At 38.2% G+C, this 14,546-nt stretch overlaps 2 protein-coding genes across 2 annotated transcripts in view; both read left to right on the top strand.

Moving 5' to 3' along the window:
• The window catches only part of LOC107548254 (tyrosine-protein kinase fynb), an 81,465-nt gene extending 76,878 nt beyond the window's left edge, over window positions 1-4,587 (top strand). Inside the window, exons 12-13 of the mRNA XM_016228887.1 lie at window positions 210-341; window positions 3,264-4,587. Of these exons, the coding sequence (XP_016084373.1) occupies window positions 210-341; window positions 3,264-3,472 (341 nt within the window). The 3' untranslated portion in view covers window positions 3,473-4,587. The remainder of the gene's footprint in view (window positions 1-209; window positions 342-3,263) is intronic.
• Window positions 4,588-8,790: 4,203 nt separating this feature from the next.
• On the top strand, window positions 8,791-14,472 carry ndufaf4 (NADH:ubiquinone oxidoreductase complex assembly factor 4). Its single transcript, XM_016228896.1, has 3 exons — window positions 8,791-9,012; window positions 11,127-11,221; window positions 13,706-14,472. The coding sequence occupies exons 1-3, from the start codon at window positions 8,853-8,855 to the stop codon at window positions 14,018-14,020; spliced, it is 570 nt and encodes a 189-aa protein (XP_016084382.1). The 5' UTR covers window positions 8,791-8,852; the 3' UTR covers window positions 14,021-14,472.
• The last annotated feature ends 74 nt before the right edge of the window (window positions 14,473-14,546 follow it).

Raw genomic sequence — 14,546 nt, 5'->3', positions numbered from 1 at the left:
GCTGCACCTCGGGCGCGTCCCGGTCCTGCTCCTGTCTTGTCTCGGATTATTTCCTGTCTCTCATCCTACTGTCCTGTCCATTAGAGGTGAAAGAAGTGTAAAAAGTATATTTTGATTTCATGATTTCAGAGTTTTTCATTGTTGGTAGCTGACTTTAATACAAGACAGTCCAGTGCATTTTTATTTTAATACATCTCTTTCTTTCTCAGGGGCAAAATTCCCTATTAAGTGGACGGCTCCTGAAGCAGCTCTGTATGGAAAGTTCACCATTAAATCCGATGTTTGGTCTTTTGGAATCCTGCTTACGGAGCTGGTCACTAAAGGCAGAGTTCCATATCCAGGTAAATCTTAAAAAGGCTGCTTTGGGTGATCACTAGATGTATTGTAAAATTACTATTGTGATTAAAAAATAATAATAATGAACTAAAAAAGCCAACACTATTTTGCCTGACTTTTATAGAAAGTTTGTGATATTTAATCATTTTACATCATATTTCATCTTAAAACCAAAAGGCTTGTCTAAACATTTAAAGTTGAAAGTTTTTGCTGTCACATAAGAGGCATGTCTAGTCTCGGATTTTATTTTTCCATTTGATTTCAAACTGACTCTGCTTTTTCCACACCTTTAAGTTTTTTTTATTTTAATTTTTTTATAGTTATGTTGACATGTTTTGGAAATACAGTGTGTTGGTAATTAGATCAAGTAACCGGAGCAAGTCAATTATCAGTATAAATCTATGTAAAATCTCAAATGAAGTCTGATACATGGTGAATTACTATAGATCTGCACAATTCTAGAAAAACACTTCTAAATGCCATTGTATTGCATCATCCACAGAGGTTTGCAGGCGTTTCTCTCTCAGTGTTGTTGAAATGTGGTCATGTCCCTCATGATGATGATTAATTCTCTGGCTTCATGAGTACTGTTCTGTTCCAAGATCGCTAGTATTTAGAAGCAGGTCTTATTGTCCTGCCACCCAAAGCTTCAAAACGGTGATCGGATATCGCCTGGTTGGTTTGACAGATTGATAGTCTGTTTTAATCTCCCCAATCATCATTGCAAAATGTACTTTGCAAAATGAGTTCAAGGATCTGTTTATTAGTGCTTCTGGTTCAAAAGTGACTACATTTATCTATGAAAATACATCTTTCCGAAAACAGCTTTGTAACGAAAAACTTGTGCTGTGCATATTAGAGATGATGTAGGCCAATTGGAAGACAACTATTCAGACATCAGCGCATACAGATATGGGCAGAACTAACTAATGAGGCAGTGTTTGAGAAAAGAGTTAAATTTATTGCGTTTAAAATGTTATCAGTTCTAGTTGGTGCATGGAAATTACACACAGCTTTAAATGGTTAAATGGTCTTCTTAAGAGGGTCAGATGTCCATATGTGTGTCTTCAGTTTCAGTGGTGGATGAAGTACACAAATGAAGTAAAAGTGCAGACACTAGTAAAATATTACTCCAAATAAAAGCACCCCCTTTAAATTTTTCTCAAGTAAAATTACAAAAGTACTTGATTTTTAATGGAAGTATTGAAAGTAAATGTCATGTGTATTGTTTATTCTAGCCTGCACAAGTCAGTAAGCACGATTAGTGCAGACTTTTAATATGTATTTATCTACAAATAAGGCCACGTTTTATTTTATTACCAAAAATTGATCAAAACATTAAACTTCAGTATACTAAAATATCAATTTAAGTTCTGAAAATTCCAAGTGTAGAAATAAGTGAAAATGACCAAATATACCATAGAGTATTTTTTAAATGAAGAAAAACAAAATGTGTGTAAAAAGGGTGACCGCATACAATATACAGTCACTTGAGGAAAAGTGTGTTCATATTTTTAAAAGAACACTATGCAGACATACTAGTTTTGTATCATTTAAAACCGCTACGGCAGCAGCGAAGATGCATGTGCATTAATTTGCATTAATTTAACTTTATTTACAGTTTTACCTAAACTAGCTTTCCCCGAACAGAAGGCTCTACTTTTAAACAAAAAAAAATCTGTTTTATTCTAGCTTAAAGGATTATTTTTTTATCAACACTTGAATATAGGTATGCATAATTTTGAGCCAAAATTTTTTTTTTTGAAAATCAAATTTTTATCAAAAACTACATCTGGGTAATATTCAGTACGATTATCAAAGCATAAATCCAGTAAATCGCTTCCATCAACACCTCCAAAGCTTGCACAGACACCACTTCCTGGATCAACATTTTACTCTGTAACATTATGCCGTTTTCATTTATATGCTGCCATTGCTGATGATCGCATTAATTTTCATATGCATCTGTTTACATAAGAGATCGCTCGTTTCTCCGTCCTGTACACATGTGTTTTTGTTCGGGAGGTTTTGTACTCGTTCAGAAGATGTGTAATAGCGCCCCCGAGTGTATAACCGTGAAAACACGAAAAGCCTTAAAAACTTGTCTTTGGCGGGGAAGCGTTGTCTTCTAAAAGACGAGATAACTCGTCAATGGTGGGGAAAGAGTTAATAGTTAGTAAGGTAGTTGTTAAGGCATTAATATGTGCTTTATAAGTACTAATAAACAGCCAATATGCTAGTAATATGCATGCTAATAAGCAACTAGTTAATAGTGAGAATTGGTCCTTAAACTAAAGTGTTACCAATAATTTTCTTTATCAATTTTTGTCTTGTTTTCTAGCAATTACACACTTTAGCATTTTGTTTACATGTGAGTGAGAAACCTTAGGGTTTCCAAAAGAAGAAAGATAACTTAAAACAGTCCGTTGTTCATGGTATTCATTTAGCTAAAGTTAAAGGTGCAATAGGTGATTGTTTTCAGAAACATTTTTTGTTATGCTAGTTGAAAGTCTCTTCACATCCCGATAGAAATCATTAAGTTAAGTGATCTAAATGTATTTATCTGTATGTATACATTCTGTGGAAGGCGTAGGACCAAGAGCGGGGGGGTGCAAGAAATGGAATTGGGAAACGCTGTAGCCTATTGTAGTAATGTTGTCTCTGGTATTCTGGTCTGTGAGCGTATGTGCGTTCAGGGGGCGTGGCTTTGGACGGCGATTGCAGGGAGGGTGGGACGTTCGCTTTCGGTGCTATCAGGCTAAAGTTAGCATTTTCCAAGATCTCCTACTGCACCTTTAAAGTTAGGCAAGTGAGTTTGATCAAGTTTGGAATGTGGACCTTGAGGGCCAGAATTGAGAACCTGCTTGAAGAAACTGCTTTATAGCTTTAATCTCTAATAAGATTACCTCTCATGTCATTTTGGCTAGGGATGAATAACAGAGAGGTACTGGAACAAGTGGAGCGTGGCTACCGGATGCCGAGTCCCCAGGACTGCCCGAGCTCTCTTCACGAGCTGATGGTTCAGTGCTGGAAGAAGGACGCAGAAGAGCGGCCCACTTTCGAGTACCTGCAGGCCTTCCTTGAGGATTACTTCACCGCAACCGAACCTCAATATCAGCCCGGAGACAACCTCTAAACCCAGCCTCCTGGGCTCACCCTGACCTCATCCTCCCTGGGCCGTCCCAAGTGGCCTCGACTCCATCCTGACTAGAGGCATGTACAGCTTCATGAGTTCACCTAAGCTCCTGTTACTCCCCTGCGGCTCCACGCCCTACTCGCCCGAAGACTGAACCGTTTGCACAGACTTTCACTTGAGAGGTGTACACATGAGCGAGCTGGGGAGGCAAACAGGGGGAATTGTGGGTAAAGCTGGAAGGGGGAAGACGTGGAAAGGCTTTTGTTCAGAGTTGTGGCCATAACCATTATAATGATAAGAAATGATGCCTGTATTCAGTGTAAATACGAGATGCTTGTTTATGTTTGATTCATTTTTTTGTTTTGTTAAACCCCCGCTCATCTTTTTGTGCTGCTTCGCAAAGTAGCAATTTTAGTCGCGTCGAGGAACCCGTTCTTCATGAAGGATAAAGCAGACGTCTATGAAGGGTTTAGGTGTGTGTCCGTGCATAAAACTCTTGTAATATTTGAGTTTTGAGAATGTTTGTGGTTTATTCATTCTCTCCTCTTCTGATGAGATCATGTTCCAGATAGAGGAATAAAGATTCAGTCTTTATTATTCTAGTGGTTTTAAAATATCTCGACCTTCAAGGGAAATTGATTTGTCATATTTTCTTGAACTTATTTATTTTTTATTTTACAGTGCACAAGATACTAAATTGAGTTGACATTTTGTTAATCTCTGAGAATTGTGCCCTCTCCGAATTATTAGATGTTAACCTAATGTAACAAAAAAATATTTTACACATAATGTACATTTTTGTATTTCTAGCCAAATGTTAAAGACTGCCATATGTCAGTATATCTCCACAAACAAAATGCATTGTGTTTAGTTTTCCAGCTACCAGGTATTTTTGAGTGTGGATGTTTTCTCTCTCTCTCTCTCTCTCTCTCTCTCTCTCTCTCACACTCTTCTGCTCATCAGAACTTCTTTAAAACCCCTCACCAACATTTCATTTGGTTTAACAGTATTGTAAGTGTCAGTAATCACCTCAAAATAGCCATTCCCATTTTTTTAACATGCCATTTTGTTAACATTTCCCATTTGGTAATAAAAATACAATATTTTACACTCTTTACAAGCTTTACTCCTCTTTCTTATTCCTAATGAAATCCCTCTTTAAAAGTTATGGTGGTTTTTACACTGCACATGTAATCAGTGCGTATTTATTTCTCCATCCTTTTGAACAGGTTTCAGCATTCACAATATGCCCCTAAGCAAGTAAAGTTTCTGTGTTGAGCTTATTTTTGCCATTGGTAGTGTACTGAACGAAGAAATAATATTTATCAAGGCTTTTGCAATACAGCTGTTATAAAAAAATCTATATAAAATAGTGCCCAAAGGTAAGAAAAGAGACAAACGTAGTATTAACATTAGCATAGATGCCACTCTACGCTGGTTATGAAATACACAAAAGAACTGACTAAAGGTGTGTTTACAGTTACCATTGCTTGGTGAAAGAAAGACTGGGTGTGGCTATAAAAGGTAACACCTTATTTTATAGCGTTTTTGGTACATGTTCTTATTAACAGTAAATTATGCACAGTTACGTGCAACTACAGTGCCTTGCGAAAGTATTCATACCCTTTAATTTTTTTCACGTTTTGTTATGTTGCTGCCTTATGTTAAACTCATTTCAATAGATTTTTTCCCACATCGATCTACACTCAACACACCATAATGACAAAGCATCAAATCATTTTTTTTTTTACAAATTTGCAAAGATGTTAAATACCTGTTTTTTGCTTTGCCATTATGGTGTATGGAGTGTAGATTGATGTAGGGAAAAAAGTAATTTAAAGCATTTTAACATAAGGCAGCAACATAACAAAATGTGAAAAAATGAAAATGAATGTTATTTATCGGACCAAAAACCTCTGCATGTAATAACCTAGAACACTGTCTAACACTTGATGGCTGCTCTGTTAATTCTTCGTCATCAGTTAGGAACCGAGGTGTGCTGTTTGATAGCAATCTTTCCTTTGAAAATCGTGTTTCTAGCATTTGTAAAACCGCATTTTTCCATCTTAAAAATATATCTGAATTACGACCTATGCTCTCAATGTCAAATGCAGAAACGTTAATTCATGACCTCAAGGTTAGATTACTGTAATACTTTATTGGGTGGTTGCTCTGCGCGCTTAATAAACAAACTCCAGCTGGTCCAAAATGCAGCAACTAGAGTTCTTACTAGAACCAGGAAATACGAGCATATTAGCCAGGTTCTGTTAACTCTGCACTGGCTCCCTATTGAACAACGAATACATTTTAAAATCTTGCTAATTACTTATAAAGCCCTGAAAGGTTTAGTCCCTCAATAATACTTGAGCGAGCTCATATCGCATTATATTCCTTAACGTCCACTGCAAACTACGAACCAGACAAGTCCTCTGCACAATCTGACAAGTGTTGCAGCCTGGAATTAAACCACGCCATGCTGGTTTCGTCTGGCCAGAGGAGAACTGGTCCCCCGACTGAGCCTGTTTTCTCCTAAGGTTTTTTTCTCCATTTCTGTCACTGATGGAGTTTTGGTGTCTTGCCACTGTCGCCTTTGTCTTGCATAGTTGGGGACACAATTTCTGGCAACACTGTTGACTCGACTGCACAGACACTATTCGATCTGAACTGAGCTGAATGATGACATCACTGAATCAACAATGAACTGACTTTAACTGAAAAATCAGCACATGGTTTTTTTTCTGTTTAACACTGTAAAGCTGCTTTGACACAATCTGTATTGTATAAAGTGCTATATAAATAAAGGTGACTTGACTCTACTGCAGCCACAGTGCTGTTCATGTTGGTGAGTGGGGGGAGTGCAGGGGGGTCCACAATCATCTCCACTGTTTTGAGCGTGTTCAGCTCCAGGTTGTTACGACTGTACCAGAAATCTGATGATCCATTGACAGATAGAGCTAGGAACAGAGAGCTGGGTTAGTTTGGTCTGGAGGAGTGCTGGGATGATTGTATTGAAAGCCGAACTGAAGTCCACAAACAGGATCCTCACATGGTTTGTCTAGATGTTGTAGGATATAATGCAGTCCTATGTTCACCGCATCATCCACAGACCTTCATTTGTGTGTGTCATCCGTGATGGAGCTGAACAAATCTTCACCACTGACTATGGAAACAAACATAAAAATGAAAGTCATTAAACAGCCTTTAAAATTCATTCAAATGAATCCTGAGCGCTGGAGAAATAGGATCACAAGACTGCGTTCACTCAAATATACAATGCTAGTCTTACAGTACACTCAAGAAAAATTGTTCTAAACGTAACAATAGCAGAACCCTTTTTATAAGGTTCCATAAAGAACCTTGCTTTGAACGTGCTATACAGTATATAGGACTTTAATGGTGTAATAAAAAACCTTTTTAAGAATGATTTTCATTATTGTTAGTTAGTTTTTTTTCATATTTTTTTATTAATATTGTTTCCCTCTGCCTGCCTGTCTTATAATATGCTGTAGCTTCTATTAAGGTGTTACTTAAAACGTGGAAAGCAATGTGAATTAGGTAGTTTCATTTTTTATTGACATTGGGAATTGTATCAAAAATGGCAGAGCTCTAACAACTGCTGTTAGCTGAATAAATTAATAAATGATAACTGACACTGAACATGAATAAACACAAAATAGATGCAAGGAAGACAATGCAATCAAGTTTCAGAAAAGTATCTTCACAGTCCTCTGATGCCGGTTTCTCTCTGCATATGATGAGGCTGTGGGGTCTGACAGCATCTGGGCAGAAATATACACAAATATATTTAGAGTTACAATGTGTCTCCTGCACTTGTTTAAAACGGTTGTGTTTATGAAGGCCCGGAGTAGCTTTCACAATGTTGAAAGGAAAAAGTTATGTGTGTGTGTGTGTGTGTGTGTGTGTGAGTGTGAGTGTGAGTGTGAGTGTGTGTGCGTTTTTGTGACAAATGAGGACATAAATTTGTATAACGACAAAGGTATGACAGGTATTACAAGGAGAAGGTGACTTTTCAGGACATTACCCCATGTCCCCACTTTTCAAAACACTTATAAATCACACAGAATGGAGTGTATTGAAAATCTGAAATAGCACAAAGTCTCCTGTGAGGGTAGGTTTAGGGGTAGGGTTGGTGTAGGGCAATAGAATATACGGTCTGTACAGTATAAAAACCATTACGCCTATGGAGAGTCCCCACTTTTCACAAATGTAAACCTGTGTGTGTGTGTGTGTGTGTGTGTGTGAATATGTGTGCATGCCTAAACCCAAGTAATAATTTAAAACTCTAACCATATGGATTCTAAATTCAATATCCTTGTTGCTTTAGTAGAGAGGAGAGAAGTATCCTCGACTGAACAGAGCATGATTGGTAGGAAATCAGTTACAGTTCAGTTAAATAGACATTTTAAGAAAGAAATCTTTTACCTGTTGAGTGTGTTGACAGTCTGTGTAATTGTATAGCTGAGCTCCAGAAAACAATAATGAGGTGGTTTTAGTTACGCATTGCATAAAGAACCATTTCAGCACAATTATTATGGTTCTAAATAGAACTGTTACAGTGTGCAAAGAACCATCCTTTTTTTATATGACACAAACGCACCACTGCAAAACAAAAAACAGAGAAACGGTTCATCTGGAAGTCACCTGAATGCTTCTAAGACCTGAACACTAATTAAAACTGAACTACACACATCATGATTCCCAAAGTTTCTCTACATTTTTCATCAAGCAATTTTTATATAGGTCTGACACTTTGATAAAGCTTATTGTAAAGCATTGTTTCTTAATATGCAACGTTTGTGTCAAGGCCAGAGTGATATGTGAGGTCTAGTTCATTCAGTAATTATTCAAACTAAACTATCCACCTTTTTTTCTTGTAGTAAAAGTGGGCGCGGCCATTTGTAAATTCTATGGGTCTGGCTTCCGGTCTCATCTGCGTCCACTCCGTTTAGCTATTTTTAGCTGAACAAAACAGTTCGTTTTGCTGCTTGATATTGAAAGTTGGTGTGTCTTATCATATCATTTAATGTATCATCTTAATTATGAACACACTGGTTTTGTAGTGCAAACGGTTTGACCGTTTACTGCACGTTGTTATTCTCCTCGCTATTTACTTATAGATAGCGGCTAATGAACCGGAAGTCTCACCCATAGGCTTACTTCCGCGTTGAAGAAAAAGGTAAATATATGCTTCTTTTTTCTGTTCTTTTTATTTGGCGTTTTATACATATCATATTTGTACTTATACAAAACGTTTATTATATTTTTACAAACAAAACTTGGTGTGCCGACCGGAGAATCAGCCCGTCGGGGGCAGTAATGAGCGCTCAATGCCTTTAGTACAGTGACAAGAAGAAGACGAATGTCCTCTGTAGAGATTTTAAACATGGGCTCGAGGGTAACACGCCTGATCAGAAACTTTAATGTAGAGAATCGCGCTCATCGAGAAATAAGCAAGGCAAGACCTAAACCTGCACCACGCCATCCATCAGCGAGCGGTTTTCCACAAGAAGACATCGCGGGTGAGAAAGCTGCATTACTAGCTCTGCTCATATAACTGTTCGTATTGGTGAAGGATCATGATTCATGCCCAGTGTCTTTTAGAATATAACCTGTGTGAATATGATTCATCACAGCGGTGACGGAAATTACATAACCGCTCAAAGAGTGTCAAACAGATTGTGTAACTTCGCATTTAAAGTTGTGCCCCCCAGCAGGGATGCCATCTATGAACATGTATTGCGCACCTGCTGCAACATACTGCTGAGTCCTCTCCCCTCAATTATCATCAGTAATGAATGTGGTGAATTATCATCGCATTGATGCATTTGACGCTATTATTGGATATAGGCTTTATAATGTGCCTATTTCAAATCGCGTTTTAGTCAGACTGAAATTCCTGCAGTAATGTGTTTTAGTCTGTGAACGTGGAGGCAAAAGTGCCGCTGTTCCGATTTGATTGTTATTTTAGCAATAGCAGGAGGATCCTTCAACAACAATAATACACAAACATCTGTTATAGCCCCCCGGTCTACATATTTTATTTAACATTATTCTAAAAATGCGCTTCATGTGGTAACATCTATGTCAAAAAATTGATTTTCCCTGGTGGTTGTTTTAGATTATCATTAAAGGGATAGTTCACCCAAAAATGAAAATGTGATGTTTATCTGCTTACCCCCAGGGCATCCAAGATGTAGGTGACTTTGTTTCTTCAGTAGAACACAAACAGAGATTTTTAACACAAACCGTTGGAGTCTATCAGTCGTATAATGCATGGCAGTGGTAACAAAATCTATGAGAGTAAAAAAACATGCACAGACAAATCCAAATTAAACCCTGCGGCTCGTGATGACACCGTGATGTCCTAAGACACGAAACGATCGGTTTGTGCAAGAAACCGAACAGTATTTATATAATTTTTTTACCTCTAATACACCACTTTGTCCAACTGTCTTTGGGCGCGCGCACGGCATCCGGTGCGTGAGGTGTGTACGCGCTCTGGCGTAGTTTAAGCACCGGAAGTGATCTCTTGCGTGTATACGTCACTCATTGTTTACACAGTGCACAGTCAGGGTGCGTAGAGGAACTCCTGTGCCGCCAGAGTCGTGAGCTGCCAGGCCCGCAGTCCGGGCGAGAACCGCACCGGTTACACGGCCGTCGGGCAAGGATGCTGAGCCGTCTAGTCCCTTGAAGCGCCGTGGGCAAAGAGAAGGACGAAGCCGCTGATAGAAGCCGCCGCCCCTCGCGCCCCAGACCGAAGAGGGGGGCGCGAGCGGCCGCCGGACTCCGCCCCTTACCTGGACCCTTCCCTTCACGACGAGGACACCAGATCCCGTTTATTTTGGACACTTGATTCCCTTTTTTTCTGGACACTGTTTATTTTCTGTTAATAAAAGCCTCTCCGAGGCCTGACGCCACACCCACTGTGTCTGTCGTTTGCTCCTCCCGCGACACCCATTAACGTAAACTACACCAGAGTGCGTACACGCCTCATGCACCGGATGCCGTGCGCGCGCCCAAAGACAGTTGGACATAGTGGTGTATTGGAGGTAAAAAATGATATAAATGTTCAGTTTCTTGCACAAACCAATCGTTTCGTGTCTTAGGACATCAATGTGTCATCACGAGCTACAGGGTTTAATGTGGATTTGTCTGTGCATGTTTTTTTTACACTCACAGATTTTGTTACCATTGCCATGCATTATACGACTGATAGACTGCAACGGTTGGACTTAAAAATCATCATATGTGTTCTACTGAAGAAACAAAGTCACCTACATCTTGGATGCCCTGGGGGTAAGCAGATAAACATCACATTTTCATTTTTGGGTGAACTATCCCTTTAAGCCACGTTAAGAGTTTTTCTCGCGCTTTTCCACTCCACCAGGGCCAGATTTATGCATGGGCATCTAGGCACTTGCCTATGCTCGCACGTCCAGGGGGCCCAATTACAATTTCAATGCCTTCATTATCTTGGTCTCTGTTGCTTGTAGATCCAGAGATGTCCATGGATAGCGGTGTCAAAAGCCAGACCTGATAAAAGAGCCTGTCCACATACTTTTGAATATGAAACTGCATGTTACACAGTTTTTTTTTTTTTTTGCATGATCTGACATATGTGTTTCTATGCCAGCCACCAGCATTTCAGAAGAGGTTCAACAGAGGAACGATCCACTGCTGTCAATGCTCAAGGACGTTTATGTGGAGTCTAAAGATCCTGTTTCTCAGGTTTGAAGTTTAGGATCTTTTGATCTACAGGACAATTAAAGTCAGCACTAATTACTGTGATATTATCAACAGGACACATTAATTCAGATATATTAACTTCCATTTAAAAAATCATATCAAATTTCACCAACAATTTCAAAGCAATATTTCTTCAGTTGGGTTATTATCAGCATAGTTATATAGAAGAAAATAGCACAGGCACTATTCAATAGAAACAGTGGGTCCAAACAATTCCCTTAATCTTCCATCACAATGAGTAAAACCCAAAGAATATAGTTCTGATGTGCAGCAAGAGATTGTTGAGCTTCACTAAATAGAAACTGGCTAAAAGAAAATTGTTAAAGCATTGAAAATTCCCATTTCCACCATTAGGGCAATAATTAAGAAGTTTTCTCCAACCTCATCAGGCATTGTAGGAGATTAGGTTGCAAAAAGGGGGCTAATAATTGTGGCCAACATGTATTAGAGAAAAACCTTCCCTTTCCAGTTGTTACTTTAAAAATATTTACCAAAATCTAACTTTAGTAATGAACGTTTTTGTATTTGATTACGCTTTTGAAATGCCACACACAATGTGCATGTGCCAGACAGATTTCACTGCAGTATGTGCTGTGAGAAATCACTCCTGTTCTATGAAATCCTTAAGGCTTGTTCACACCAGGACGAATACCGCGCGCGATTATCGCCGACGTTTAACGCCTCGTGACTAAACAAAGGGTGCCAATGTGAGTGCAAGGCGTAAAAGCGTCATTTTTATTTTTTTTTAAATGCCTTCAAGTAACTAGTAAAGTAATGCATTACTTTTTTAATTTAGAAGAAAGTTACTTTTTCAAATAAGTAACAACAGTTACTTTGTTTTCCCATTTATTGACTCTCCTGTCCCCATGATGAGAAATCACAAGTAAGTGCAGAGGCATTGTGTGTGCAGTGTAAACATTACTGTAGTTCTAGACTAAACGTCTACATGCATTTACTCATCTCACTCTCACAAAAACAGATTCAGTACTCCTCAAAATGAATAAAAACAGTGAAATGGGAACCTTCAATAATTACATTTTATGTCCTTTCTCTATTAATCCTATTTTTTTAACCAATGTCTTTATTGCTGACCTTCGATGATCTGATTCACCTGGACTAAAAATGGCTTTAGATAAACTTAACATTTGTGTAGAACTTTCTTCGCTTGTGTCCTATTCGTCATGCAATCCAGAATGAAAGGTTTGTGTGAGCTGCGCCCCCAACTCTACAGACATGAATTTACATTTCCTTCAGCCTGAGGCTTATTCATTTCACTTTGTGAAAGGGCTTTTACATTTGCCAGAAATATAACTTTTTTTAAATATTAAAAACAAACAAGCAAGCCCTGCCCAGATGAGAAAAAGTAATGCAAAAGTAACATAACGCATTGCTTTCCATAAAAAGTAACTAGCACGATTAGTTACTTTTTTACGTTCCCCAACACTGTCTAATAGGGATGTAACGATTAACTGCGAGCCGGTTGAAAATCGATTCAAATATGTGACGATTCAAATCGGTTGAGATGCTAAACAAATCGCGATTAATTTAGGGGTAGGAGTTTATATGAATGTATGTCTGAGGGGAACTTACTGTCTTTAGAAAAGTTTCGATGGTATTTTTTCTTTTCATCTTGCCGCTGTATAACGCATATTAAAGTTCATTAGTGCAGCGCTGCTTTGTTTACAGTGGAAACCAAGGAAACGCTTTAAGCGCCACCTGCTGGCAGAGAGTGCATCTGCGTCTCGTTCAGCTCGTCTGCTTTTTCTGTTTCATGCAGATATTTTTAATGTATAGTTTCACAAAACTGAAGTCAGACCATTCTGTTTTTGCTTCAAATTTCGAAATTATACAATCTAATTTAACAACTCCCTCTAAACTGCTCATGTTGCATGTATTCAGCATCTTTGTCTGGATCAAGATTAAAATGGTTGCCTCTAATTTTAAATGGAAAGAGCACAGACAAAGCCTTATTTTGTTTATATGAAGAGATTTATTTTATTTGTGTTACTTATTTATTTGATTTGGGGCTTGTTTTAAAATTTCAATGTAGTTTTGTTATTTGCATTTACATTATATTTAAATTGTTATTTAGCAGACGCTTTTGTCCAAAGCGACATACAAATGAGGACAATAGAAGCAATCAAAACCAACAAAAGAGCAACAATATGCAATTAGTATACTATTATAGTGTTATATTTAAATTTCACAAAGAAATGTGCAGTATTTTGTCCAAGCAACAATAAAAGGACACATTTCATTTATAATTTGTCTTAAATCTCATTTTGTTAAGACAATAAATAAATCGTGAATCGAATTGTGAGTTGAGTGAATCGTTACATCCCTACTGTCTACGAATAATTTTGCGTGTTTGGGTTTGCTGACGTGTCTTTAAATTGCAGAGTTTAGAAAAGGTGGTGTGCACTGCCCTCTACTGGTGTGGCTGACTCTGTGCTCTGTGTGCTGCAGGCTGAAGCAGTTCCTGTGGTTAAGAAGGTCGAGCAGAAGACGCAGCGCAGGGCGCTAAAGTACAGTCTACCGGGCGACCCCTATGGGTTCTGTGATGTCACTGATGTTCCGAAAGGCAGACTGTCGCTTGTGGAAGCTTTAACTGCCCTGAACAATCACAAACGCCTGCCTAAAACATGGACTCCAGAGAAGCTGGCACAGGAGTACTCTCTGGACCCAAAAGATGCCAAAGCACTGACAGATTTCTTTTTTCCTTTTGATGTCAAAATCATTCCACCAAAAACAGAGGAGACTAAGCAGATTAAGGATTCTTAGCAGATATGAACAGTGTCGCATACAGACTCGAGCCGTCTCTGAAACACGCACAGTATCTGAATACAAGTGTTTTGACATGTCGATTGTAGTGTGTTTGTATTTTTGTTTTCGAAGGGCCTGTCATAACTATTTATTAATTTGTCGTCTCATTTAAAGCATGGCATATCCAAACATTTATTTTAGTAATAAGATAACCAAGATAAGATAATATAAACAGTACTTGACTAGAAAGGAAGTCTTGTTAAATCAGATCCGTTTCTAGTGTAAAACATCAGTACAGATTATAATTCTCAGTTAATATGTTGACTCAGAAATGCTGCATTATATTTGTGTGAACACTGCAGCTTCAAGCAATGCATCTGTTTTCACTGACAATAAATCCCTGCATTTTGATCCAGTGTACCGAATATGACATTGTTTTACAAGGTGAACCATTCTCTGCCATTTTACACTTGAATATTTTATATTAATACTTTTTTGCACTCCCAATTGTGTTATCATTAATGTAATGAGTTAATTTTGTGAT

Source organism: Sinocyclocheilus grahami, unplaced genomic scaffold, assembly GCF_001515645.1.
Source record: "Sinocyclocheilus grahami isolate Dianchi unplaced genomic scaffold, SAMN03320097.WGS_v1.1 scaffold345.1, whole genome shotgun sequence".
Classification (NCBI taxonomy): domain Eukaryota; kingdom Metazoa; phylum Chordata; class Actinopteri; order Cypriniformes; family Cyprinidae; genus Sinocyclocheilus; species Sinocyclocheilus grahami.
Note: the sequence above shows the minus strand (reverse complement) of the source record. Positions and strands in the feature narration are given on the sequence as shown.

Bases quoted from the DNA above. Each gene is read 5' to 3' on its own strand.
- ndufaf4 (XM_016228896.1), top strand. From the start codon at position 8,853: ATGTCCTCTGTAGAGATTTTAAACATGGGCTCGAGGGTAACACGCCTG. The intron at 9,013-11,126 runs GTGAGAAAGCTG...TTTCTATGCCAG, and splicing joins TCCACAAGAAGACATCGCGG to CCACCAGCATTTCAGAAGAG. The intron at 11,222-13,705 runs GTTTGAAGTTTA...TGTGTGCTGCAG, and splicing joins CTAAAGATCCTGTTTCTCAG to GCTGAAGCAGTTCCTGTGGT.